Genomic DNA, 27227 nt, shown 5'->3' on the forward strand with positions numbered 1-27227 from the left:
GGCGAGAGCGCCCTGTGGAACTGTCATGTGTGTGTCTGTAGGTACTATATGACCCTGTTGTGTCAGCTCTGCTTAGAAGATTAAAGAGAAAACTGGTGGAGCGCTATGACATTTTCTTTCACACACACACACACACACACACACACTTTCCTGTTACTCTACAAAGTACATTATAGAAAAAAGCCTTTTGTGTACAAGGATTCTGTAAAAAAAAAAAAAAGTCAAACTCAAAATGACAATAACGAGAGACTGAACTGTTTTTAATAGTGCCTTTCTAGTCTTCGTTCGACCACTTGTAAGTATACAACGTTGAAAACAACATAACATGAAATAAATATAGAGGAAAGGAATAAAGGTACAGTAACACAAGTGACTGAAACATCGTCACAACACTAACAATTCGCTGCCCCTGGCGGCGTGGCCGCCGGGGGAGGTGCACGACCTGCAGCATCGTTAGAGTCCTCAAACATCCCAGAGTAACGAGAGAGCAGCTCACGCTCGCAAGCTACGGCTGGTTTCGCTCTACTAGAGAGATTAGTTAGACCCAGCTAAAAATGTCGATCTTAACATTAGTTATTTTAAATACATGATTAATGACACAAAGGTCCAACTCCTGATGCTATTTACACACATCAAAGAGACATCTGCGCTTTCTCCCTCGTCCTGATGGAACCACCTGAAAGAAAACTGCCTCTTCTGCTTCCTTTCATCATCGGCTTTGATCTGTTATTTTTAACAATAATCGAACCTGTGACCTCTGTAACGGCAGCGCTCAACGAAAACATACATTCGATGGGGTCTGAAAACCACAGAACATTGTTTAGTGACAATAAAACAAGCGATAACGGTAACAACGCGGATAATAACCATGAGCGTAACGTTGCTGACACAGTCTAACCTGCTGCCTGGAACTTTCCATTCTATTGTGGAGCGTAAACTTCCTGTTGTCACCTTCTTTCACCAGTTCAGTCACATGAAGTCGACATTTCTACGCTGTTTGCTGCTGTCCTCAGGCCCCACAGCACCTGTAAAATCCTATAAAAACACAAATGCAAGAGTCACCTGTTGTCCACAATAACAACTTTGATTCACATTCAGACTGTGAGGAAAGTACGTGGCAGAACATGTTGTTATTTTTCTATTTTCCCTTTTCTCTTCACCCGTTATCAAGACATTGTTTTCTGTGCGTTATGCCGCAGGACATTATTAAACTAATTATAATGCATTTATATTCATAGAATTGCAAAAGTAAATCAGTTGAACTTCTACATATTCTATTAAAAGTTCATCAATTCGATTTGACATGAAACGTGACTGAAAGCCACAATTTAGTTCTACTGGCTTGTTTTAGACGAGCTTTTGATCCTTACCTTTAATCTGCACCGGCCTTGTTCATTACGGGGCATCTCGAAAAAGCTGTGGGTGGGGGGAGAGAAAAAGCACAAGCCTGTCAAAAGTGTCGCATCTACAGGTGTATCCAGGCATGGAGAAAGGGCTTCAGCCACAGGTGCATCACAGCAACACAACAGCAACACAACAGCAACACAACAGCAACAGCAGAGCAGCCGATGAGCCGCTAACGGTTGAATTTTATCGTCTTTAGAAAATGCATTACCTGCAGATCAGAGGTGTGTGTGTGTGTGTGTGCGCGTGTGTGTGTGTGTGTGTGTGTGTGTGTGTGTGTGCGTGTGTGTGTGTTGTCCTGTATCCCTGTGTGTATGTGGGTCAACACATTAGCATTACAGTGCAACTTCTCCAGGCTCTTTGCCAGGAACTAGCTTGTTAACCACGTGAGAAAGGACCTCACGAAGAGGGTTGGGGTAAGGGTAGAGCAGGATGGGGGGGTCCAGATGGAGGACAGGTATTAGGAGGAGAGCAGGAGAGAGTTTTGCCCTTTGTAGCATTAGCAACAAGTGTTTTATTAAAACGATAAACACACGTCGTAGACGGCAGCTTTAGCTTAGCAGTAGCTCCTCTATTGTGTTAATCACGCCACCAGTCAGGGGTCCGGATGTTACCTGTGTGTTCAGTGTGTGTGTTTGTTCCCTTTACTCACCGAGAGCGGGTCTTGGCTGAAAGCAGCGACGCTGTTCCGCATCTCGTTTTCGCTGCCGCGCAGTGGGATGAGCGACACGCTACCAAGGCGCTTGTCTGGCAAGGCCCGGTTCATCTGCTTGTTCTGAATTCCATCCTTGGGCCACAAGTCGCCATCGTGCTTTGGGAGGAACGGGGAGCAACAAAAGCCGTTTAACAATAGAGCAGAAACGCGCGCGGCTCCACCAGCAACGTGGCCGGGGAGCATTGCCAAGCTCACCTGGATGCTGAGGAAGGTGGCGTACCACTCCGTCAGGTCTGATTGGGACTCACAACAGAGGTACCTGAGACCAAATACACCAGACGGAACCAGTATGAAAACAACGAGGTGGTGCTGCTCAAGTGTCCAGGGGAGGGGACGACGCAGGGGGCGTGCACCATTTAAGGCAAGAAAACAGGAAATACTACAAAATTGAGCTTCTTGGGGATCTCATCACTCTATCAGAACCAGCGTTACAGCCGTCAGAACACCCCCTCTGGTTGGGGTTACCCACGTTCGGGTCAAGCTGTCACTGAGCACGCGGGCGCTAACGTCTCCAGTCCAGTAGGACGCTCCAGGAAGGGGAACCTTTCCATGTTAATTCAGCAACATCCCCCAGCTTGTCCCTCAACATAAGCAAACATAGACGGCAAAATAAGCAGGTGGGTGAGCAGGTGACTGACCATTGTTGCCTCTCAGTCTTCTCACAGACCACTGTCATTCCCCAACTAAAGAGAGACACATAATGGAGCAGAATTATGCAGGACGCTCTCAGTTAGAGGAACAAGAACACCTGAAACAGCAAAGTCTTCCACCCAACACCCGGTTAAAAGGTTACAAGAGGTCAAAGCTAACTAGTCCTAAATTACTGGGAGAGGCGGACAGCCATGAAAACAGCTCCCGCGCACTACTAATTATTATTTCTCATTAGTGCCGACTCGTGTTTGAACCCTCCAGCTGCTCACCGTGTCGGAGGCCGCAGCTTCTTCTTCATACCCAGGTGGATTTTGAGGGTTTTGACTTCCCATTCTTGCTCCGCGCGGTCTTTCTGGCGGAGGGTAACAAAGCCCGTCAACTCTGGCACTTGCATGAGAACACCACGTTCAGAAGGAACCTGTCAAGCTTACTCTGACGTCCTTGAACATTTTGAGGAACCTGGAATCAAGAATGAAATATCTGCTGTGGAACCCGGTGGATATGATGAGGTTCCGCTCTTCTCTGTATTTCATCGTCCCCGTTTTGGACACCAGCACTTTAGTAGCTAAAAACAAAGGAAAGAAGGTGGCAGATTAGCCCGAGGACGCAGAGGAGGAAACTAATGTTGAGGACTTGAACGCCCACCCAGGTAGTTGGTCATTGCCTCCATGTGGAGGTGCTTCTTGATGAGCAGGTAGGCGTCCGTTTCACAGGAGAGGAGCAAGACTCTCTCCTGGTAGTGCACCGGCCGTTCTGAGGAGGAGAACCACGTTAGAAAGACCATGACAGGTGCGCTCTTGCAACAGAGACTTGAGTTTGCTCCATTCTGCAGCTAATTACTAAGCTCGTATGTTCCAGTTCGTCAAAAAAAAAGGGAAAAGGTGTTTTTTTCTGCTTCCAGGGGAGTTTCAACATCACCGGTTCCTGGTAGACTTTGTTTTGACGTGTTACATTCCGTTCCCCTATAAATGCTCGTGTAATCATTACACACCCGTTCCCCAGGTCTCACCTATTTCCTCCTTCTCGTTGACCACCCAACAGCTCCAGTAATCGTTTTTGTCAAAATGGATGTTGCGGAGATCCAGAACCTGACACGTCAGTTCTGCTGCCGTCATAGTTCCAGAAATCTGAGGGACGGAACCAGAACACACCCTTCAGGAGATCGCCTGGGCAACTCAGATGAGCTTTTCCCCCCTGCTGAACGTCTGTTTACCCTGACGGTTTGTGCTGCCATGTCGCTCTTTTCCTCCAAGTACACGGTACAGATGAAGTCTCCTCCAGGTTCAGCTCTCTGAACGACCACATACGGAGCAGATCAAGGTGTTTATAGAGCTAATTCCCCCTCAATCGGGTGTATTCGGCGTCCGATTTACACATTTCTAAAGGTCACGTTCCACGACAAGAAGGTTCGCAGTTAAAAACCAAATATGAAAACATGAAATCATACTAACAGGGAAATTTAAGTCGCTCCGCAAATGGTTGATGAGCGTTATCTCCTCCAGCTGCTTCTTTAGTTGCCCCTCATCCACCTGCAAACAGAAGCAGAAACTACATTTCAACTTTAAAGCCCCCAACACCTTGTTCTTGTGCAGGTTTTAGTTATAAAATTGATCATAATGTAACAAATGCTACTGTCGATTACTGAAATATGAGCTTGGGCTGCCATTTTCCAAGGCTGACAGTTAAGCTAACAGTGTTTTCCTGCTATCCTCCAGTGAGCAGACCTCAAAGATGTCTTTGTAGTGGTGTATCAAGTCCACGATGGCGTGCCGAGCGTTGCTGTCCTGTCCGTCGCTCTTGAAGAGCGTGGGCCCGAACACCATGGCCAGGTTCTCAATGTTCATCTGGTTACACTGGGAGAAACACTGCACGCTGAAACACACGGACGAGCACACGCTTACAGAGGCAGCAGGGAGGGAGCAGGGAGGGTTCTACTGGGGAGGGTTCTACTGGGAGGGTTCTACTGGGAGGGTTCTCACCAGTACAGGTGGTTGATGAGGGCCTGTAGTGTTGCTTTGTTGACACGAGGCAGTCGGTCCAACAGCACTTTGTACTTGGAAACTTTCTGACTTTCATCCCTGGCGGCTGAAAATCCAAAAACAGGCACAAGACTTGTATCTATGCGTACACAGGTGCATGCGGACGTTCCTTCAGGTGGGACTGGAAAACCTTACCAGCAGTGCTGAGCCAGCTGCCCGCGTCCACCGATGTGAACAATCCGTCCTCCAACTCCCTGAAGAAGCGTTTGAGGGTGGAGGACACGTCGTCCACCAGGTTCACGCCTTCCCGTAGACACTGGCTGCGAGCGTCGGTGCGGAATTGCTCCAGAAGGGCCGTCACACGTGACGTCACGCCGCTTTTCCGGTAAATCCCCTCGGACGTCATGCCTAACAAACGACCAATAAGCAGGAATAGGGAAAAGTCTTCTGGTGTCCATGTTTTTAGAGACGATGTGTTCACTGTAGCCTGTTCCAGCCTTAAAAGTGACATTTTCGGGAGCGTGGCGGGGGGGGGGGTTCCCCTCCCAATTAGCCGGTTGTGGCGCTGATCCGGCTGCAGTCTCGTGTTTTACCGAGGCGTGAACCAACGACTCTGTGGCCGACCTGGAGGGATTTAAACCTCCGCGGGTGGACAGAGGAGTCAACACCAGCTGGTTGTGGCGTTTAGAAATGAGGGATCGCGGCAAAGGAGCAAATCTGCACCAAAGACGCGGAGTCGGTCGCTGTCAGCGTTCATCCCGACACATCCGGAGGGAGCGCTCACAGCTGATTGTGTTTACGTCCCTCCCGTGGCCGACGCAGCAGCGGGGGGACTTCAATCACCCATCGCTCTCCTCCGCTCTGCCTAAATGTCGCCACCAGGGAGAGAACGATGATGGACCTGCTGTATGCTAATGTAAAGGATGCCTCCCCCCCCCCCATAATCCCCTGCCTGGACGGCCTGATCACAACCTCCTACATCTACTTCCTGATTGCCCACCCAGGGTGAGAAGAGCTGTGGAACTGATTCCAACCCATAGACGCGGAGACACACTGCAGTTCTCATGGTGATGACATCAACCGCCCTGACCCGCTTTGGGAGGGGCTCATTAGATCTCCAACCTGCGTTTTAGTCTGGAGAAGGGCCTCGATTCCAAAAACTGTGCACACCCAGGACTCTAACCACAACAGACCTGTGGCTTTGATCTCCACCTGGCGAGAGCCAAGTCAAGTTCCTGCCCTCAGTGTTTACAAGCAACTCCCACTATGGAAACACACCTGAGGTGCTGCTGCGTGAGTGTGTCTGAGGTAATAATCCGGAGCACAGGGGCCCCTCGTGGCGTCCTATTTGCCCTCCACACTTCACTTAGCAGTTGTCACCTCCAGGTGTTTTCTGATGACTCGGCCATCGCTGGGGCTGTGTGTGAGGGGGAGGAGCTACCCTGCAGGTCAGTTCATGGACTGTGTGTGTGCGCGTGTGTGTGTGCGTGTCTCACCGAACTGTGTGATGTAACTGATGCAACTGTTTACAATGACAGGTATGTCCGTGTCTATTAGCTGCTGCTGGCTTAGCGAGTCTCCTCCGCTGCCTGCTGCTGCCTGGATGGCTGCACACCAGCTGGCAAAGGCTAATTTCTTCTCTCCTTCAATGTACAGAGTTCTGTTTACAAGAGAGGAGAGAGAGATGCAAATATTCCGTGTGTAAAGGCCGTGTCCTATTGTGCTGTCAGAGATAGCGTTTCCTATCTTAAAATGGGAATTGTCTGGACACATAAATGCAGGAATTATACGGTAGGGATTTGTTTGTCCTTCCTTTAACCAGAAGGTTATTGGTCTCGACCCGCACCTGCCTTTCTCCACCAGAACCAGCACGTCTTGTTGAGTCGCTGAAAATAAGAAAATGCCAGAGCATTAAAGTTTGTCATGCTTCATCCATTTCAAGGTGCAGTAGCTCTACTGAGCTTTTGAAGGGCTACGTAACAGCGAAATAATCAATTCAATCCTTGAAAACATCCGTTTCTTTACTTAAACCGCTGCTCGTCAGCGAGCATTGAGGACTTTGACCCTTCTCACCTGAAATCTTGTGAATAAAAGTGTAATGACCACCAGCTAAAGCTGCTAAACATCTTCAAACTGGAAGGTCTCCCTGGATACTACGGAAATGAAAGAAAAAGCCTCCATCTGTGCTGCTTTCAACAGAAAACTATTGTGAAGGCGTTATATGACAAAACGAGCGCTCCCGGGAATCAACAAAGGAAAAGAGGCCGCTTATATAATATTCAGCTGGGCAGATGCACGCTCTGTGGAGACCAAGAGTTATCATTAACCACTACCTAAATACCTAAGACGACTTCCTTCTCCTTTAGTTCATTCTGGAATTTGTTTGGGTGGAACGGCTGGTAATACCATGTCATCCTAACCAACCATTTCTATATGTCTCTGCTCATTCCCTAGTTCGTAGATGCCGTTTCTACACATGGATCGGGTTACTGAGTACAACTGTATCAGTGTGCAACATTAGCAGTTAGCAGGCTTAGCAGGATTATTGTGCCCTGTTGCTGACAGCGTAAAGAGGGATCCACCGGCATTCCAGTGGTTACACAATGATTCTTGAGTGTTTGCCAAAAAAAAAAGCATTGTGCAAGTGTTCCTATACCAGAGGATATAGGATCTGCATTTGAAGGTGTGTGTCACTCACAGAGTTCATTGAGCTTGCGGAGCTGGATCTCCTCTCCCTGCGGGCTGTCTGACAGGTACGCGTGAAGCGTCGAGCCCACCAGCGCAAACCAACCCACCTTAGACGTTTGCAAGTTCAGGCCTTTGTACCTCAGCCGCCCTATACGCTCAAAGTTCAACCTCAGCAGGGGCTCTGCAGCGGCTGGGAGGAGGCTCTGCGGGGAAAAAGGGTGCAGACGGAGCTATCGTGGCGGATCGATGGACGATTCGGTGAACAGAAATGGAGATCCTACCTTAGCTATAGAGTTCACCCACTCCTTGTGACTTTCTGGGTCATCAGTGCCAAAGAGATACAGACGCTCAGAGTACACCTCAAAGGTGTGGTTGTATCTAGGAGAGGGAAGCAAATGAAGCTGAAGGAGAAGAACATGGATAAAGCCAATGTGGGGGAGGGGGGGTCGGCGTGTACCCGTGTTTCTTCGGCGTGTCCACAGCCAGGCACGCTATCTCTGAAGCCTTCAGAGCTCCGTTGGGAGTTGAGTTCCTGTCGCTCTCGTAGTAGCTGAAGACGCCATCGTTCAGCGTACACCAGCGTCGACTGAACTCTGCAGGGGAGTTCAAGAACATAGGAAAAAAGACGTCCGCTAGGGGCGCGAGTGGGTCACCCGAGACTTCACCTACCTTCTCTGCCTTTGCGGTCAGCAATAACCCGGGTCATGGAACCAGTCTTGAACAGGAAGCCATTGAGAGAGACAGAGGGCGGCGCCGAGTAATGCACCGTGCTCGTGGACATCGCCACCTCGGATCTCGGAAACTCTAGAAGACAGAAGGAACTTTAGGACAACGACGGCTGGACTAAAACGTAGATATGACATATATAAAGTCTACCTGTGTTGAGGTTGTGGCGCAATAATTCGGCCTGTAAGGGCTGCGAGTGTGCCGCGGCCAGGGACATGGGCGAGGACCAATCAGCCACACCGGTGGAGCAATTCACGTCTGCGCCACAGAAGATCAGGCTCAAGGTTTCCTGCAAATCACTGCATTGCACGTTTATGCACAGCGCCTGCAGACAGAGAAAGAGCGACGCAATAGGCTAAATCAGGGGTGGGCAAACATTTTGATTCGTGGGCCACAATGGGTTCTAACATTTGACAGAGGGGCCGGACCAGGAGCAGATGGATGGATGGAGTGCTTTGGTAACCTCACCTCATTGGAGAAAAAATACACATCTTGGGATATGGAGAAAACATGTGCTTTAATTTCAAATGAAAATGAAGAGAAGCATTACAACAAAATATCTGACTTTGGAATGAGTCTTAAAACACTTAAAATCCAATGAATAAAATGTGCCTTTTTAAAAAAAATTAATAACCATTTCTATTTTAAAGCACTGAAAGTTCTGTTATCCTTCAGGATATCACCATCACTCTCCTCCTGACTGTCTTTTTTCTAGTGGGAAAACACCAGAATTGCAGTGAAAATATAACATTAACAAGGTTTATTCATTTAAGTTTTCAAGTTTGGCGGGCCGGATTAAAACGTTTAACGGGCCGCGTGTGGCCCCCGGGCCGTAGTTTGCCCATGCCTGGGCTAAATTCAATCAGCTGTGTCAGCTCATTACTTCTCTTTCACCCAAAGTAATCAATGATTTGCTGCTGTTATCGCCACGTGGACGGCGTACGTAGGGCTGAGACTACTCTTTGAAACTAGCTTTTGGAGGCAGGGACTCTGAGCAGATATTTTTGCAACCGTGCGCGCCTAAGGTGCATGAGAAAGTCTGCACATACAGCTTCAGCACATCGAGCTATTTTTGCAGCGCGTGTGAAGGCTGAGTGTAACGTCACCAAAGAGCCGGAGGGTGTAGCCACGAACCATGTGCACGGAAAGAAAAACCCCAAACGTCCCACACGCCTCTGACTGCTGAATCATACTGTACTTTTGTCAGTAACACAACTTTCAGCTCCTCCTGCAGGCGTATCACAGCTACATTAATGAATTCAAAGCTGTGTCATTGTTAGGAGGGCATAACACGCCAGCAAACACCTGTTTGTTGGATATTTGGCATGTGCAGAGGTGCACAGGTGAACAGTAGCTGGAAGGGAAATGACCATTCAATAACACTGTTATAAGGGAGATGAGGCTAAGCTAAGTAGATTCTAGATATACCAGATCGACTGGTCTTTTAGAATTGCTAACAAAAACAACAAAAAGGAAACACAACACATAGGCCACGTCGACATCAATCAGCTATTTTGCAAAATTATACAAGACATAATGGCGGCAGGTGTCTGAAGAACACTTACTTGTGCTCTGGTTACGTCATAAAACTGTCCGACATTGCTTAAAAACAGAGATTTCATCAAGAAGACAGCAAAAGTGAAGCTTGACTCAAGTTTTAGCTGCCATTATTTCAACCGAAAATGATTCGAGAGTCTCCTGAGGAACCAGCTCTTATCCCAAATTCTTATTATTGACTTTTTTAGTGCTTTTTAAAAGTAATATTCTCGTTACCTCTGCTAAGCTAGTTAGCAGACAGCTGGCATTTGTTTGTCTGGCTCACTGAAATAACTGGAAATGTTATGAATAGATATTAATGAAACTTTCAGGAAATGGTGATAATGGATCAAGGAAGAGCTCATCCAATTTGGATGATGTTGCAGATTCTGAACTTTGACCTCTGGTTATCCAAAGGTCAAAGCAGCTGATCAAAGCTTCTGGATCGTCCACTGAAATTCAAATGTGTGTTCCATTATAAACCGACTGGGAATATTTCTGGAAGAGGAGGGATATAAAATTACAGCCAGAGGTGGACGGAAAAATCTAGTTGGAACAAGGAAGTGGAGAATCAGCTGAAAGGGGAAAGAAAGAGACCAAAATAGATGAGCAGCAGCAGGGGACGAAGTGACCCTGACGTCCACAGTCCTCCATAAACATCAACAGTTTCAGCTTTTAGGACAACGATGATGTGGACAGAATAAAAAAGTCAATAAGGGACTCGATAACGTGCGCTGAGCAAAATAACTACTCATCTCATGGAACAGACGCAGCTTCGCAGATGAAACACACACATTAGGAAGCCACACGCTTATGAATCATGCATGCCTTCGCATACATTATTATACATATTTAATAACTCTCCCCACTCTAGTGGACCCAGCTAGTTAAAGTGCTTCTGAGCTGACGAACCCTTTCAGAATAAAAGTGCCATTACCTCAGACCCACATGACCTGAACAGCGTGGGCAGCAGAAGTTTCTCAGCGCACAGACGCAACAGTTGCAGTCATGATAACAAACACACCAGCGCCACACGCAGCCTCTTTTAGCTTCCTTTCCCGCCCCGGCGCCAGGTATGAGAACTCTACCGCGGTCAGTAAATCAATGAAAAATGCACTGTTGTAAATCAACAAGAGAACAGAGTAGGAAGGACTTACAAACGCGAGGAGCCGGGAGCTAGGCGGACTTTTCTCAGTCGTCTTGGGGAAAGAGTAAAGGGCTTTAGGCAGAGACGAGAGAAGAGGCGGAGCTTCGGCACATTCCAGTCAGAGCACTGAGAAGTGATGTCACATCCAGGGAAAACGGGAAAGGGAATGAACGCAGGGAAAGAGGGCAAACTAAGCCAACCTGGATATTGCCTTCAACTGTCAAGGAGCAGCTTTGCTGCACAAAAGTCGGGATTAATGTGACGGTGGCGTGAAGATATCCCTTTATAAACACACTTCCTAGCCACACCCAGCGGAGTGATGGCAACACGTCTGAAGAATGTCAAGAATTTGATCAGTGACGAGAGCGGGTACAGAAATAGCTCATTATTGCATCAAATGAGGCGTCTGTGTCCAAGCCGCGTTTAAAAGGGAAGAACGTGGAGAATCGGTGTTTCAAACCCAGTGGTTTGGGGGGGTTTAGCACACATGCGTCTTTCTTCACACACTGTCAGCTGCTTGTCTCATGAGAGGACAGTAGTAAACTAGTCAATGGCCATAAACCCCCCCCCCCAGACACATAAAGTCTTGGGGAACTATCTACGTCCCAAGGCACAACAAAGTGCTCCAGCCAATCAGAGGGCAGCACTGGGATTCTGCACCAGTTCCACTGCAAGCTGGTGTAGGGAGGGGCCAGAAGGTCCGGGTCCGGGTTGTTGGGAGACTATGAATCGCTGATACCATTAAAAACACAGCACACAATAATACTTGCAGTTGTTCCGTTTCCACTCATCATGCTTTATATGTTTGTTGGAGTCCATCTACGGTAAATTCAGTTGATTGGACGTGACTTGGACAGGTGGACGGGGCGGGTCAGAACTGTGGGCCCAAACCGGATCGTGTTGAGGCACAGACATGGGGAGGGAAGCAGAGAAAAGGTTCTGCAGCACTGAGGTGCCCAGAGCGGACAGAAGTCGTGGGTACGTGGAAAAGTCTGGATTCTTGAGGGGGGGGGGGGCGGTAAACAAACATAACCTCCTTCAGAAGCAAGAGTGCACAGTGACTCACTCACATTTGAAAAGGAAAGGAGGTCAGGTGCACAATCTGCTCACGAGGTGTTTGTGCAGCTACAACAGCCCAGCTGGCTCTCAACCACCAACACCTTCACAACGCAGACAGCCAGAAGCTGAAGCTCAGCTTCCCGCTCCCACTCTGCCCAGCTTCCTGCTCCCACTCTGCCCAGCTTCCCTCTCCCACTCTGCCAGCTTCCCGCTCCCACTCTGCCCAGCTTCCCTCTCCCAGCTTCCCTCTCCCACTCTGCCCAGCTCCCTCTCCCACTCTGCCCAGCTCCCTCTCCCACTCTGCCCAGCTTCCCGCTCCCACTCTGCCCAGCTTCCCTCTCAGATGCAGTGGCTAACTTATTAGCATTCCTGAAGACACTCAAAGTGCAGCCTGCTCTCGAAATAAAGAAAAACAAGCACCATAAATTAAAGAGGAGGGTGCTCAGAGATGAGCGTGTTTACACGCGCGCATGAATCACGACACTTCTCGCTCGACGGCGTGAATCATTTATGCAAGCGGACTTTCTGTCAACAAAGCAGCTCACAGCAGTCGGATCATGTGCTGCCAGTTTCTTGGACATTGGGCTGTAACGTGATTCCATTTTGGGTTAGATGTCTTCAAATACGCGCATTAGACGCATGAATTAAACCTTTGTACCTTTGTGGGAAGCGTTCCAACCTGAATGTCTGGTCTAAACAAATGTTTGCTTGGGATGGGGGGGGGGGACCCAGCATAAAGTCCCATTTCTGCCATGTCTGCTCGTCGTACGAACATTTAGGATCCCTGCTCATTGTCAAAGTACATGTAAAGGCTATCATATGTGTGGTGCCATCCACAAAAGGCTGGAAATGGGAACAGACAGGAAAACCAAAGCAGGGGTTGAACTTACATTGTTGAGCTCCTTCTGGTTCCCAAACAGAGCGTGGTACTTTCTGTATTTGCCCTGGCGGTATTTGTTCGAGATGAAGTGACGTCTTTCTTCTCTGCAGCTAGAGGGGGTCAAAGCTTCACTCGGCGGCACGTTAGCAGCCCAGAAGCTGTTTGCTCGCCCGTTGCCTATGGACAGGAAAACCTGAATCACAGGTGAGGTTTAGAGGACGTGGGACGGACCCTGAACGCATCGTACTCTTCACAAATGCATGTTTATACCTGTAAAAGCTCTTCCGTCCAGATTTTTCGATCCATCTTCAAACTACGAACTTTGGAGATGCTCGGGCCCAGTCCTCTGTGCTCCCCTAAAGGAGACACACATTCAATCCAAGTCGTAACGCCCCCTCGCGGATCCCCACTTACCACCCGCACGAACCTGCGCACTGGTTGCAAATGACAACGCACAGGTTTATGGCGGCCCACTCTGGCTTGGCTGTGCCGCAGTCGGCGCAGAAACTGTTGCTCGGCTCTGCCCAGATTTGCTCTGCCACCTCACAGTTGGACAGGGCCTCGTGCACCGCGTTTTGCATCGCATCGACCCACTGTTTACACAGCTGCTCCGACTCCGCAATGAAACTGCAGAGCAAGATAAACACGTCGTATCAGCATCAGCACGGCGGCAGAAAGGAGACGAGAAAGCAGGTCCGGTTCATACTCGGCAGAATATTCACAACGCAGACGTGGGACTGTCCGAACAGAGAGTTAACCCGCTGAGAAGATGCTGTGCTACCACCTCAACAACATAGGAGACACCTTAAACACACACTGTTGACACAAGTGAATACAGTGGGACCTCTACTTACGAAATTAATTGGTTCCGGAAGTTGTTTCGTAACCTGAAAATTACGTAAGTAGAGATGCGTTTTCCATTTAAATGCCCTAATCCGTTCCAAGCCCCCAAACAGATTTTTATAAATCATAAAAATGCATCAAAATATGTAACAAATACATGTTACAATTAGATTACCGCACAATAAATGTAGGAATTCAGTGCAAGGCTTCTCCAGGAACAAAATTCACTTTATTACAGGCTAATCTTACATTAGCCGTCATTACTAGCAACGAACGTTAACACTTGTGGAAACAGCGCCATCTAATGGACAAACATACTAACACCCACAATAAATCCCGGTTACGGCCATATTCCAACCAAACGCATCCCTTTTTCATGCTTTTCTATTATTTCTTGCTTCGTTTGTATGGACAAAAGAGCTCTCTTCTTCTTTTTCACTTTTCTCCATCACTTTCCTGGGGTCCATAGCGAATAAAAGTTAAACAAAGGCGACGCTGGGATACACACAGACATGTACATATTGACGTCCCTCCTAGCCAATGGGATTACAGGAAGATGCTAGGCGATAGCCAATGGCAGAGCAGCTACTAGCATGTTTGCGTTTGCTAAACTCCGCGAGCTGCGAGTAGCAGCGATAGCGTATTCTTGCCTTTCGTATCCTGAAATTTCTTTCGTAACAAGAGGGAATATTTTCCCGCTGACCTGAAAATTCCGCATGCAGAGACGTTCGTAAGTAGAGGTCCCACTGTATATATTTACTACGCTTTGCATGCAAAGCTACAGTCCAACAATTCAGAGGTTTATGCTAATTTGACCTGTACCTGAATAAGCGGTATGGAGTGATGACTTCAAAACTGCGCCGGTCTGTTTTCTTCACATTTGCCACATTCATCTCGATAGACGTGATTCCAACTCCTATCCGATAGTCCTGGAAGAAAACAAAGCCCAGTTCTTCTGCGTTGCTGTCGATACTTTGGTATCAGTGTCAGTCAAGTACATGAAATGACTCCTGATACACACGATGAAACGGGAGAGCTAGCATAGTTGCATTTTAACGAATAATACCGTATTGGCCCGAATATAAGACGGTGTTTTTTGCGTTGAAAGAAGACTGAAAAAGTGGGGGTCGTCTTACATTCGCGGTCTAGACATTATACCCATTCACAACGCTAGATGGCGCCAGATATATTTAAAGCGAATGCTGAACTAAACGTCCCAGGCCAAAGCGAACCCCTGTCACGAAGAAGAAAAATAAAAATAGCGGTAGCACGAAGAAGAAGAAAAGTAAAAAAATAGCGGTAAGAAAGAAAAGAGAAGAAAATAAGAGAGAGAGATAACAGAAAATAGAGAAATGTAGCGACAATCTGGAGAAAAGTGGGTCGAAGATATAATCATTTGTTTCAGATGTACTGTAATTATTTTCTGTATAAAAATTAAATTTGGTGTTCAAAAAGTCTTTTTTCAAACTTGAGTCTTGAAAAAGAGGGGGTCGTCTTATAATCAGGGTCGTCTTATATTCGGGCCAATACGGTAGTAAAAACTCCAACACAGATCCGTTTCATATAGCAGTCATGAAGGCAACAACACAAAGACGCCCCCTTACCTCCATATTTTTGAAGAGGAAGACTTTATCTGAGAGGACAACTGTGTAAATCTTAGAGCGCAGCCCGCGGTGCTCTAAAAAGCCCTCAAAGTGTGGGACCACAGACGCGCCGATGGCGTTTAGCTGCTGCTTCTCCCCGATGCAATCTTCCAGTGCCACGACCCACTCGCCCCTTTCAACTGAGTGGATACGCAAACACACGGTAACAGTCACGTTTCAGCCGTACGGAGACAAAAGCCCGTGTGCAGCAGCTGTGTACGTGTGGAAAGTGGAGTCACGCACCATCACTTTCAGCCCTGAAGGTGAACGTTCGGTTATTTGTGGCCACCTCAAACTTCAGCTCCCCGACGCTGCTCACATTAGTGATGAAAGCTGTGGAGATGAACCCCTTAGAATACACCTCCTGCAACAGAACACACACACACACACACACACACACACACACCCGCGCGCGCACAGAGCTGTTATGCAATACATTTAAAGAGGATTCTGCAAAGAATCTTGAGAAATTAGAAAACCCAAAACATTTTACTGATGCAGAAATGTATATTCTTAGTTTTGGAACTGCCTGGAGCACGCCGCTCCCAGTCTGGCCTCCCCCCACTGGCTCCCTGTGCATTTTAGATTCTCTGATTTGTTTTTAAATCCCTTCCTCTCTGAGCTGCCCCAACACGATGCTCCTGTCTATCATTTCCATACATCTCATTAAATATCTGCAATAAATGTAAACCCTGATGTTCCCATAGTTAAGGAGCTGATGGCAGGGTCAATCAGCCACCCTGGGCCCACTGTTGTGGAAGGGGTATGTTATTCAGAGCCTCCCCTGACCCCCCCCGGCCCACACTAGCATTGCCCCAAACCAGCCTTCAGCTATGCTGGTCTCTTTAATTAATCAAGCCTTCTTAATCATACTTTTTAGATCTTACTACAATGAACCCACACTGACATTAGCACCACTACCGACAACACTTATGTTACATATTATATCGGTTTGATAGTTTCTGGTTTTGAAAACACCAACAGAACACTTGGTCAGTAAAGATGTTAGCATAAGGGAGTCTGCTCTTACCTTCTCATTGTCAAAGTATCGTAGGTAGAATGGATCGAGTTTGACCCACCGCTTCTGGTAAATTAGAACTCTGCATGAGAACAAAGAACAGTAAAAGTAAAACGCTGATGACCTCATTGCCTGATGTGTGAGTTCACTTGTTTCCGTTTCAATACGCGAATGATTTTTACCGCCGTCAGAGTTGGTTTGATACCTTTGCCAAGGACGGCTGGAGACAGTCTGTCTGACCTACGATGTTATGTAGCTATGTTAGCTACTGCCTAAATACGGTACATAAGCCACAATAAGCGGGGAGATGACCTGCATGGCTGAGGTCTGGGATTTTTGTGTCCATACCTCTCCTCTCCAGGGCCGTTGTGAGGTGATGGGCTCAGGGCTGAGCCCTGATTCACTCCCACCTCCGCGGTGAACTCGTCCCTCACCACCTCTCAAACCTGCCCTGGACCACTAGCACGCAGCTCTGCCGCCCCAGAACTCGACGCAAACACAACGTCTCTGACCTTCTCCATCAACGATCGCCTCTTCTCTTCCTCGGCGTGAAACAACACTGCTGTCCTTGTCCTTAGCCTAGCTTCGTGTCTAATGGCCACGGGTGGCGGTGTCGCGCCCTTAACGAGGCACCTGGGCCAGGCGTTTCGCCACCTACAAAAGCCCCGCCTTCTTCCGCATGTCACTCCCAGCCCGTCGGGAGACGCTGCTGACGCGGTTGCCGAGCAGCGGTTGCCGAGCAGCGGGGCGGCTCTTGTGTGGCTGATTTGTACAACTGTTCCTTTTTTTTGGCAGGATCTGCAGTTAATGAGGAAGTGGGCGCCGCCCAACGACATCCCTTTGGCTCGTCCGGCGCTTCACACCGTGGTACCGGTTCACGCCGGTCGGTTTTAAACGTGGCTCATGATGAATCAGGCCATTCTGGGATCAGGAAAACAACGCTGAGGGGCTTTCTTTGGCCCCGGATGAAAAACGATGTTTCCACTTTTGCTCCGTCCAACCACACTTGTCAGTTGACCGACAAACCGGACCAGACTCTGAGGCCTGCAGCGCTGCGCCCCATCCCTGTGGTCAGCCAACCTTTTCAGCACTTAATAATTGACTGCGTGGGACCGCTGGCCCGTTCCAAGTCGGGTTAGTGTGACTGATATGGCCAAGAACCCTTATCTCCACATTACACATCCCATGTGTAGTTTCAGATTCATAGAAATCTGCCCTGAAAAGGTCTGACCTCATTACCTTCGCACCTTATCATTAGGTCTTAGGTCTAGTCTTTAGGTTGGGGAACAGTCGAACACCCCCAGAAGGATTAAACCTCATGTGCAATCACTCATACCCCGTCGGCTGATTCTTATCCAGCCAGCCCATCTTGATGACAGCGGGGAGCTCGGAACTGTCGTCAGCATCGACTGGAGGGAGTCGGCCGGATGCCTGCTGGAAAAAGCTGTCTTTTCTGAGACCCTCTTCCTGCAACAGACTAGACCTTGAACAGAAATGAAAACAAAATATGTCACTTTGACACCCCAAACGGATTTCACATCATACTGTAATAAAAATGCAGCATTATCCTACATGTACATCCGTGCGCTCTACTCTCCAGGATAATATTGCTAATATTCCACATTAGCATGACGCAAAAGTGGAGTGAAATCAGATCGTTGAGCAGGTTTTATAGGGATCAGTGGCAAAGAGTTCAGTCAGAATATCAGAATATTAGGCAGTTGGAATTTCAGTTAATGGGATCAAACCATCCTCTTTTCAATCAGCTTTTTTAATGGTGGTTTTCTGTTGGATTGCAAAATGTATTGGAATAAAATGAATCCAGTATTTTGCAGTGAAATCTGACTCTTTGTTTACTTCATCTCTCAGACTTTATTTGGTTCCTGGTCGCTGCCGTTTCCTCATTAAACTCCCGACAAAGGAAATAGGTACCTGAAAACAGTTTAACTGGCATTTCCCTCATTTGTAGGCGCCAATCACCTATATGTTGTTTAGAGGAACCCACGACTGTTGTGAGGTGATTAAATGAATCTGGCCATTCTTAAGGGCCATGATTCCAACAGGCTAATCAGGATCTGGTTTTTGGAGAGCTCGATTCTACTGGGTGCTGCTTTCTAAGTTTTTTTGGAGATAAAATCATCAGCCACAGAAATTTTGACCAGGGTCGCCAACATCTCTGCTGCTAATTAGCGCACGCTGTGTAGCATTTTCAGCATTTTAAGTCGAATCACAATGTGAGACTAAAATGAGACTACACTGACAATAGATGTGCATTTTCATGCATTGAGCTCATTCATCAATAACTCACACATCGTCGCCCAGCAGCCCGTCATCGCTGCATAAACTGAACCTTCTCACCGGCTCTCCTGGCACCCGCAGGGACATTTCCTATAGGAGAGGACAGCTGATGTTTTGGGCTGAATGAGGGGTTAGGTCAGTGTTTCTATAGTATGCTAAGACTGACACTCACCCTGTCTGGTGTGTTCACCCGATCAACCTGGGGGTGGTGCGTCCCTGGACCCTCGTAGTCCTCCATCCCGAGTGGATCCAGACTAGGAGGGCTGCCTACAAGATAAGAAACATGCAGTTTTAACCGGCCTAATTAATGGTGACTGATAATGTTTAATAAAACAAAATGACATATTAGCAAACGAACAAGGAAACATTTATTCAGTTATGTAATTTCACACGCACAATTAGGAATTAAGAAAAATTAAACTCTGTGCTGATCTGGACTAATTGACCATAATGCTACATACAGCAGACAGACAGAAGATTGTTCGACCTCATGGGATGTCTAGAAAACAGTCTACACTTAGCCTAAAACTTCTTAGCAAGGACTCTTTGCTCAAGAGTGCTACAGGATGTTTCTCAGAGCAACGCTGAGGAGAAGACCGAAACAGGAGGAGGTGGTTGACCCGTTGCTAGGTGATGCGGTCTACTGAAAGCCACTAGTCATGATTGGACGGCAGAATTAACCGTTCACACAACATAGACAACATAGTTCATTCAATTCTTATTTATCGCCTTCCCAACAGATGAGATTTACTTCCAATATAAAGAAAACACAAGAGAGAAGGGAGCTAGTGGAACACGCGTAGGCCGAAGGTCATTATTGTCTACCCTTTTACCAAAAAAAAGAAGAAAGAAAAACGAAAAGACCACAAACATTATCCCTGCAGAACCGAGTCAGTAGCATAATGAAACCCCTGAGAACATCCCTCCTTCCTCTCCATTGTTCCACCAACTTCTCTGTTTAAGACACTTTTAGGCCTCTTAAAAGTCCTCCTTATTCCTCCTTACAGGTTTTCAACTGTCATTTTTGTCTTATGATTGGAGAATTCTAAGATTTTCCTTAAAATGACATCGCTAACAGCTACTTTTAGTCTCAGGATTCTTTGTGAATAAAGGCTTAGCATTACTGGAATAAGGTTCTTTGGGCGGATAAATCAAAAATTGGTTTGTTCTGACCAATGAAACTGAGGACATCGTTGCTATACATCAAATACAGCATTCTAGCAACAGAACCTCACACCAGCTGTTCAGCATTGTCATAGTTAGGAGCTGAGCTGGAGCTGAACAGCTCATCAGGATGCAATGAATTCCACCGTGCATCACGGGGAACATGTAGAACGCTGTAAAAAATAAAACCTTTGAGGGGAAATGGAACTGGACCCAACATGACAACCACCCAAATCACCCCAATAAATCCACCAAGGGTGGACGGAAAGAAACGGAAGAAAGAGAGGCCTGAAATTCCCGACTCTGCCTCATTTTATGCAAATTACAGTTCAGAAAAGTTCTCTGAAGGGTTCAAGCCACAGGGCAAATCCTCCAATAAGAATCAAAAGCTGTATGTGAGGAATTTTTAGCTCGGCGATTAGGAATAAAGCCGATATCCAGCCATTTATTTGTTCAGTTGTCCCCAGGCAGATGTTTCAGGACTATAAACACCCTGAGTCATTGTAACTTTAATTTTACTTACCTAACATTTACATATCCGTTGTAGGTATGGCACTGTGGTGGATTGGTTTAACCCTGCTAAAGGTTCTTGGTTCTAATCTCCTGGGGGTGAGCGGAGAGGACTTGGGTCTCTCCAGTCCTCCGGCGTCCTCCCAGAGTCCAAAGTCATGCGTTTGGGGCTGCTTTAAATGGACCTTTGGAGTCTGTGTGTGTGTGTGTGTGTGTGTGTGTGTGTGTGTGTGTGTATGTGTGTGTGTGTGTGTGTTAGCGCTGTGATGAGCTGCGACATGTCCAGGGTGAATCCCACCTCTTGCCTGGAGGCGCCCACCAGAAAACCAGTAAAATCCGGATGATAAAACCTATATTTCTGTAGGTTTTACGTCTATGACACAGTTTCTTTCCAGTGCAATAAGAATCCAGCGATTCACTGACTGAATTACAGATTTTTGAGTAAAAACTGCTCAATAAAACATGAAACACAGGAGAGGATTAAGAGGAGGGAGGACACAGTTATTGACTGTCTCACTGTTTCTTCTGATGTTTCTGTTATAGTGTCGAAATTTCAGTAGGAATCGATTTAATTGACAGACCATCAAACCTACCTATTTTAAACTGGGGGATCGAACATTTTTTGTTGCCTTTAAACAAGTTTTAACAGAATGAAACATCTTTCTTTTGGAATCTATACACACAGAAAGTATTGATGACTTACCAGACCGACATATAGCTGGAACAACAGTCTCAGTAGTCGCGGCAACTTGAGGTTGTGTTGGCGGTTTCGTGTTTTCTTGCGACTGGTTTGTCCTGCTGCAGGTTGGAACCTGCGAAATCTGGTCCATCTGTTGTTCTTCACCGTCTGCCTGGGTGCTGGACCGGCTGAGGATACAGAGGTAGAGGTTTGGTGTGCAGGAGGAGGGGGCAGAACCTGGCCTGGTGGTCATTCATCAGGCTCACAGGGAATATTCCACTCCAAAAACCGGGAGTTTGTAGGTTAAATCATCTCGTAAAAAATGGTTTCGGAAGAAGAAGACAGAAAAGGTTGTTAAACTGCTGGAGAGTTACGCTTCTAGAGGAAGTTTAAAAACAGCAATTTGAGGTTGACGCACTGAATAAATTAAGCCACAGCGAATAGACAGAAGCCTAAATAAATACTCGACTGTAAGATTTGTTTTTGGCAATCCTGTAAAGTCCTGATATATATATTCATCATCTATTTGTCATATACTTGGGTTCCTGCCCTAATATGCATGAGCCAACACAATGACAGGAAGCTAATCCGTTGACACAGTTCCTCCTTTTTCTCAGGAGTGCTGACATAGCCATCTAGATACTACACATAATATTCATGCCTTATCGGTATCAGTGGTTTGGCTTTATTGATGCATCCTTACTTTATTTATTTAGGATGCAGCTACGCCATGCTCTTATTACTGAAGGCTCAAAAGAATTGGAAACTACGATCCTGAGTTTCCAGCCCCGCTTCGGTTTCGGAAACATTACGAAAACAGAGTTTGACAAACGAAACTGTAACTGCAAAAGACATGAAGACAAGTTTGAAAGCAGAACGGATGGTGATAAAGTGCATGTTGAATATGAGTAGAGCCAAATAAAAGGAGCGGCGTTACCTGCCCTGGTGTGTTCAAGAGCAGTCCTCTTCCAAAATGAGCAGAAAAAACAACAACACTGACATAGGAAATTGCAAATGTAGGAGGAATTACCCAGAACAGACCAACAGACGGGGGAAGGCGAGAACTCAAAAGAAAGTCATTACATGCTTTCAAAAGTATTTCCTGGTCAATCATTTTATCGCTTAACATCAGTTAATCTCTGGCGTCACAAGCAAATGTCAATTTTCAACCACTTACGACTGGAATTGTGTAGGACTGACTGTAATGGTTGTTGTCCAACCTCCACGTCAGTGTTCGATTGGCTCTGCTGGCTTTAAAACATTAAGGAACGAAGAGAAAGTGACCTGGAGCAATGACAGCAGGAAGTCTACAAACAGGTTTTGAATAGTCTGATTCTGTCGCATCAGGAAACGGTGTACGGTCAAAAGAAGGGCATGTGGAGCCTTGTTGGAACAGCTCGATGAAGCAATTACCGTATTTTCTGGACTATATGTCGCTCCGGAGTTTAAGTCGCACTAGCCAAAAAATGCATAATAAAGAAGAAAAACAGATCTATAAGTCGCACTGGACTATAAGTCGCATTTTGGGGGACAATTTATTTGATAAAATCCGAGACCAAGAACATACATTTCATCTTGAAGGGCAATTAGCATAGATTAGCAATAGCGTTACGGTATGCTAACGTAACAAATTCAGCTACATGACCCACAACGAACTGAGTACGTGTCTGCTTTGTTAACGTAACATATTAACAGTTATTCAGATAACTATAGCATAAAGAACATCCGAGCAAGTTGACCAAACAATCAAGTCTAACTCCATAGACAAAGCACCGCTTCTTCTTCTGCGTCGCTAAAGGAACTCGTTCCTAAGGTACACACGCCTAGAGCGCCCTCTTGTGGTTGTCAGTGTGAAAAGAACAAACATGTGAAATTCTGTAATAATGTATTTATAAGTCGCTCCGGAGTACAAGTCGCACCCCCTGAGAAACTATGAAAAAAGTGCGACTTATAGTCCAGAAAATACGGTACCAACACACACAACATTATATCCACAAAAAGGTGCATTTGAAAGCATGTGGGCACACGTAGACCATTTTAGGTCTGTTAACATACACGCATAACATAACGTTAACATACACCTCACACGCCTGTAAACAGAGGGCGCATCGTTATTTCATTAGTGCAAACGTTCAAAAAAATGGCCCTCACCTGCGAGTTGGAGGCTGTGGACCGACGCACTGAGGGATCGATGGTTGGTTCATTGTCACGCCTGCTTTGGGAGGGAGCGGTGGAGCATGTGTGCGGGTACTTGGACAAGCTCGGCTGGGGGTGGCTAGAGTTCTTCTTCCCCCGTCCCTACTCAAAGGTCCCGTCGGTGGCTGAAGGCTTAACGTTCCCGGCTGAGAGGAATGCGCTGGCTTGTCGGACGCTTTGTTGGTGTGGATCAAACTCTGAGACACGACTCTTCCCCGAGTCACCGGGGCTCGTCTCTTCAGGTCAGGGGAGGCCGAGGGTGCGTTGGGAGGCGTGAGGTTCAGGTGGGAGGTGAAGCACACGGGGGGACAGTTGGGAGTTCTCCGCTGGGGGATGGGGGGTAAAGAAGCATCAACAGTTGGGCTGCTGACATTAGCACAAAACTTAGTCCTCTCTTTAGGCACAGGCTGCTCCACTCCTCCAACTGAACTGCCTTTTTGTGCAATTGTAGGGGGCATTCGCCTCGGCCGGGGCATTGGCTTGTGCTGTGCTCCATCTCCTGGTTCCTCTTTTACTCTGGACACTTGTCTCGCTCTGGGGAGAGGTTTCTGTCTTCTGTCTGAAGGGCTCAAAGTCTCTCTATATCTTTCCTCTCCTTCCTTGTGGGTAGAGTTTTCTTCCCCTGGGATGACATACCCAGTTTGGGCTACACACTGGGGGGGGTTCGACTCTCTAAGCCCGGGCTCACCGATACCATGCGTTTTGAAGAGGCTAGACAAAATGCGTCTGCGGTGACCCGGGAGAGTTATTCCCATGCACTCCAGCTGACCTGCAGAGAGGCTGCGACACTGATGTAACGTAGCCAGCCCAGCTCGCTGAAACGCTGCCCAATATTGCTCCAGGTGAAGCGCGTGCAACCACTCCGGCACCGTCTCGACGGATTCCAGCTCAGACATGGCCGAGGCGTGTAACAGCCGTAGGTAGGAAGACACATGCACCTATGTTCACCCACACCTCAGAACATGGCTGCCACATTCTGGAGAGAGGAAAAAACAAATGCATATTTTATAAGACGGCAGCCAGACAGCGTGAAACATTATTGATTTATTTGTTAAGACTGAGACTGAGACTGAGGATGGACCAGGCTGGGGTTCTCCTTCCATATTCCAACATGAGCTGATTGGTTCTTTTTCTAAATCTTGGACAGGAAAATATCAACAATGCCGCGTTGCAAAGTAGCACCGCTGTTAAACGCAGCTATTTTTTTGCACAAACAACGACCCTTGGCTACCTGTCGGAGGGGGAGCCGTCGTCAGGTTATCGTGAAATAAGGAATTAAAGTGTGTTTGCTCAACAGGCCATGAGCGTCACTGAGAGCAGAGGGGAACGTTCTAATATGGGCTGCCGCGCGATCTTGCACCACAAGAATACGTTTCTCTTTACGATGAAATGCTGTCTCGTGCTAATTCGCGCTGGAAGCTGAAGATGTGCTGGCGGTGGGCCGATATTCCGCTGTCGGCGCACCCAAGAAAGGAGCAGCAGTATTTTTAGAACAAGAACCATCTAATTTGAGGAAGTCCTTCAGTCTGGCCCGCCAAACACCATATATGACAAATGTAAAAAAGACCTTTTTGTATTTGTCCACTAGGGGTGCTGTGTTACACTAGTGGACAAACCGCTACTACGGTAATTATCTCTGTAAAATAATTAGGTCTGTCATTTCTGTATTTCTTATCCAAGAGATACGTTATAATTGTTCTCATTTATGTTGTTTCATTTATGTCATAATGGGTGTAATTTGAGAATTTGGCTCCCACCTTATACAAAACAATGTACGTTAAAAGTCTCGGCTTGTTTGACAGCAGCTGATGTGCAATCTGAAAGCTCGAAGTGTCAAATATCCACCTTCAAAAACTATTATGGGGGTGTGTGTGTGTGTGTGTGTGTGTGTGTGTGTGTGTGTGTGTGTGTGTGTGTGTGTGTGTGTGTGTGTGTTTAGCAATGTTGCTTTTCGTTTCCTGTAAATGTTTCCCCTAACAGACTAAATACCGCAGAGCTCAGTGTGAATCTCCTTCACTTCTTAAATAGAGGAACTACAAAACCTTTGCACACCCAAACAGTCGTAATAATCAACCTTAAACTGTCATTGAAATATAGATTCTAATATGTTTTAATGGCACGCCTTTTTTTTTTTTTAGATGTGCCATAATTGTCTGATATAATTATCATTTTCCAGCATATCTTGCTCCCAGTCCCGGTAACTGGGAGTGCACACTGGGAGCATTGGGAACTCTGGCAACACAAATCCATTAAGAATTCCAGGATCTCGCAATAAAAACCCAAGTGCAGCGAACGCTCCCACTCCTGCTCCTAACGACGTTAACAGAGTACAAGCATTGATTAGCATATAACTAGCTAGATAGTCAGAAATGTTTTAATTGAATTTACTCATAGCTGACGTTACCGCACCGATAGTTTTGATATCTCTGGTGGATTTGCTGATGATATTAAAAACCACAACCCTCAAAGAAATGTGTGGCAGTTACGTACAGGTGGAAAAACACTTTACAGTATTTAGAATTGTTGCATTTTTGTGAATCTTCTGAACCCCAAATGGGTAAGGCTGTACTTTAAATGCATCATGATTCCTTTTCTGTGTCACTGTTCGGTAGGTATATGACAAAAGATGGAAATAGATGTAGCAAATTCTCGCCAAACATGCGTCACCCTCTGGTTCGAAGCCATTTGGAAGCATCTTAGTCATCTGATGATTTGAGGTCGATGGTGAAGATGCCAAAGTTTGCACTTCCATCACGAGTTACGTCACCATCACAAGGACATTGCTGCGTCCAGCCCACTTTCCACCAGGATTGAATAGTGATTCAGTCCTGCCACTAAAGAACAATGGCCTCTAGTCATCAACTCTTTGAACATATGCAAATGTGTCCAAAGAGCCACATTCCACAGGATACTCTCACGACCGATGGGAAATCAAACTCCCATCTTAAGGTGTAACAGCACGGGGCCTGTAGGCGCACAAAGGTGCCTCCTAGGACAGGTTAGTGTTACTAAAACATGTGCGTCAGTTAAAACTACCAGTGTCATCAACCATGACAGCGTGTCACATGCATGAGACCATCGTCACGCACACTCATGAAGAAAGAACACAAACGCGTCAAAGATGCAGCTTTGAACCTTGATATCACTGGATCAACCTGAGCCTAAAGTGCCCTCAGAGTTCAGTGCAAAAGGACGTAGAATGTCAATAAAACTGCCTGTTCCTTGATCAGATGGGAAATAAAGGAATGCTGACATGGCGGAGGCAAAACACTCACCTATTACTCACCCAAATACAGCAAAAAAAGGGGAGAAAATGAGCGCATGGTTCCATTTATTGCCATTGGTTGGTGATCTTATGATGAATCAAAACTGCTCCAATAAAAATCTGACATTAATATTAGCTTCCATGTCAGAGGCAGTATTGTAAAAGACAGATTTACCCCATTTTGCATTAACAGGAAAACACATTGAAATTGTTCACTGATCCACAAATCACATATTTAGAACTATAGACCAGAACTTATAGAAGCCCTCGCTTAAATTAGGGGAAAGGTGAAGTAAAGAGGCTGATAATTCCAGGTCAGGCCAGGTTTAAAGCAGAGCTGACACTGACGTCTCCATCTCCAAAACAGCAGAAACCCCTTAATGCTGCGCATAATGATTTCCGCTGTGCGTTAACAACCTTTTCGACTAATCCCTTTAATTCGTCTGCAGTTGAAACTTTGGAATAAAGCAACACTGAGAATTTACAGAAATATTTAGTGTTTCTTGTTGAACCAAGATACAGCTCAGTCCACGTTTTGACAGTAGCATCTCGGATTCGGGGAAACTTTTACGCTTGACCAACCCTGTTTGTGGATAACTTGGGCCACATTCTTTTGAATTCTTCTGCGATTTGCTAATTAACTTTGTTTGTTGTTATCCAAAAAATATCCCAAGTACTTTTTTATTTCATGAACTTACCCACTCGGGTCTTGTGCGGCATCAACTCACTTCAATTTACAGAAGTTCAGCTTTGAAAAAAAAAAAAATTAGAGCCTCGGACAAACACAAGCAAGAGTGAACATGTTCATCCAAGACGTATACAACGC

At 46.6% G+C, this 27227-nt stretch overlaps 1 protein-coding gene across 5 annotated transcripts; it reads right to left on the minus strand.

Annotated features, from left to right (window-relative positions):
• Positions 1 to 233: 233 nt before the first annotated feature.
• Positions 234 to 27227, minus strand: LOC130534471 (arf-GAP with Rho-GAP domain, ANK repeat and PH domain-containing protein 1-like). 5 transcript variants are annotated; one of them, XM_057048560.1, is made up of 34 exons: positions 27100 to 27227; positions 23092 to 24112; positions 20965 to 21128; positions 18760 to 18854; positions 18598 to 18677; positions 17626 to 17772; positions 16302 to 16371; positions 15515 to 15635; positions 15233 to 15411; positions 14451 to 14557; positions 13213 to 13412; positions 13056 to 13141; positions 12796 to 12978; positions 8314 to 8488; positions 8107 to 8241; positions 7895 to 8030; positions 7719 to 7815; positions 7448 to 7640; positions 6596 to 6635; positions 6246 to 6409; positions 4945 to 5157; positions 4750 to 4855; positions 4495 to 4642; positions 4222 to 4299; positions 3984 to 4061; positions 3780 to 3897; positions 3416 to 3523; positions 3202 to 3335; positions 3040 to 3122; positions 2758 to 2802; positions 2315 to 2378; positions 2057 to 2215; positions 1371 to 1416; positions 234 to 1035 (listed from the first exon to the last, which is right to left on the minus strand). In XM_057048560.1, the coding sequence occupies exons 2-33, from the start codon at positions 24030 to 24032 to the stop codon at positions 1396 to 1398; spliced, it is 4668 nt and encodes a 1555-aa protein (XP_056904540.1). In that variant the 5' UTR covers positions 24033 to 24112; positions 27100 to 27227; the 3' UTR covers positions 234 to 1035; positions 1371 to 1395. The 5 variants fall into 5 exon arrangements, with proteins under 5 accessions (XP_056904540.1, XP_056904539.1, XP_056904541.1 ...); XM_057048559.1 differs by lacking the exon at positions 27100 to 27227 and adding an exon at positions 26412 to 26707; XM_057048561.1 differs by lacking the exons at positions 23092 to 24112; positions 27100 to 27227 and adding an exon at positions 22118 to 23012.

The sequence above is a fragment of the Takifugu flavidus genome, chromosome 12, assembly GCF_003711565.1.
Source record: "Takifugu flavidus isolate HTHZ2018 chromosome 12, ASM371156v2, whole genome shotgun sequence".
In the NCBI taxonomy this organism is placed as follows: Eukaryota; Metazoa; Chordata; class Actinopteri; order Tetraodontiformes; family Tetraodontidae; genus Takifugu; species Takifugu flavidus.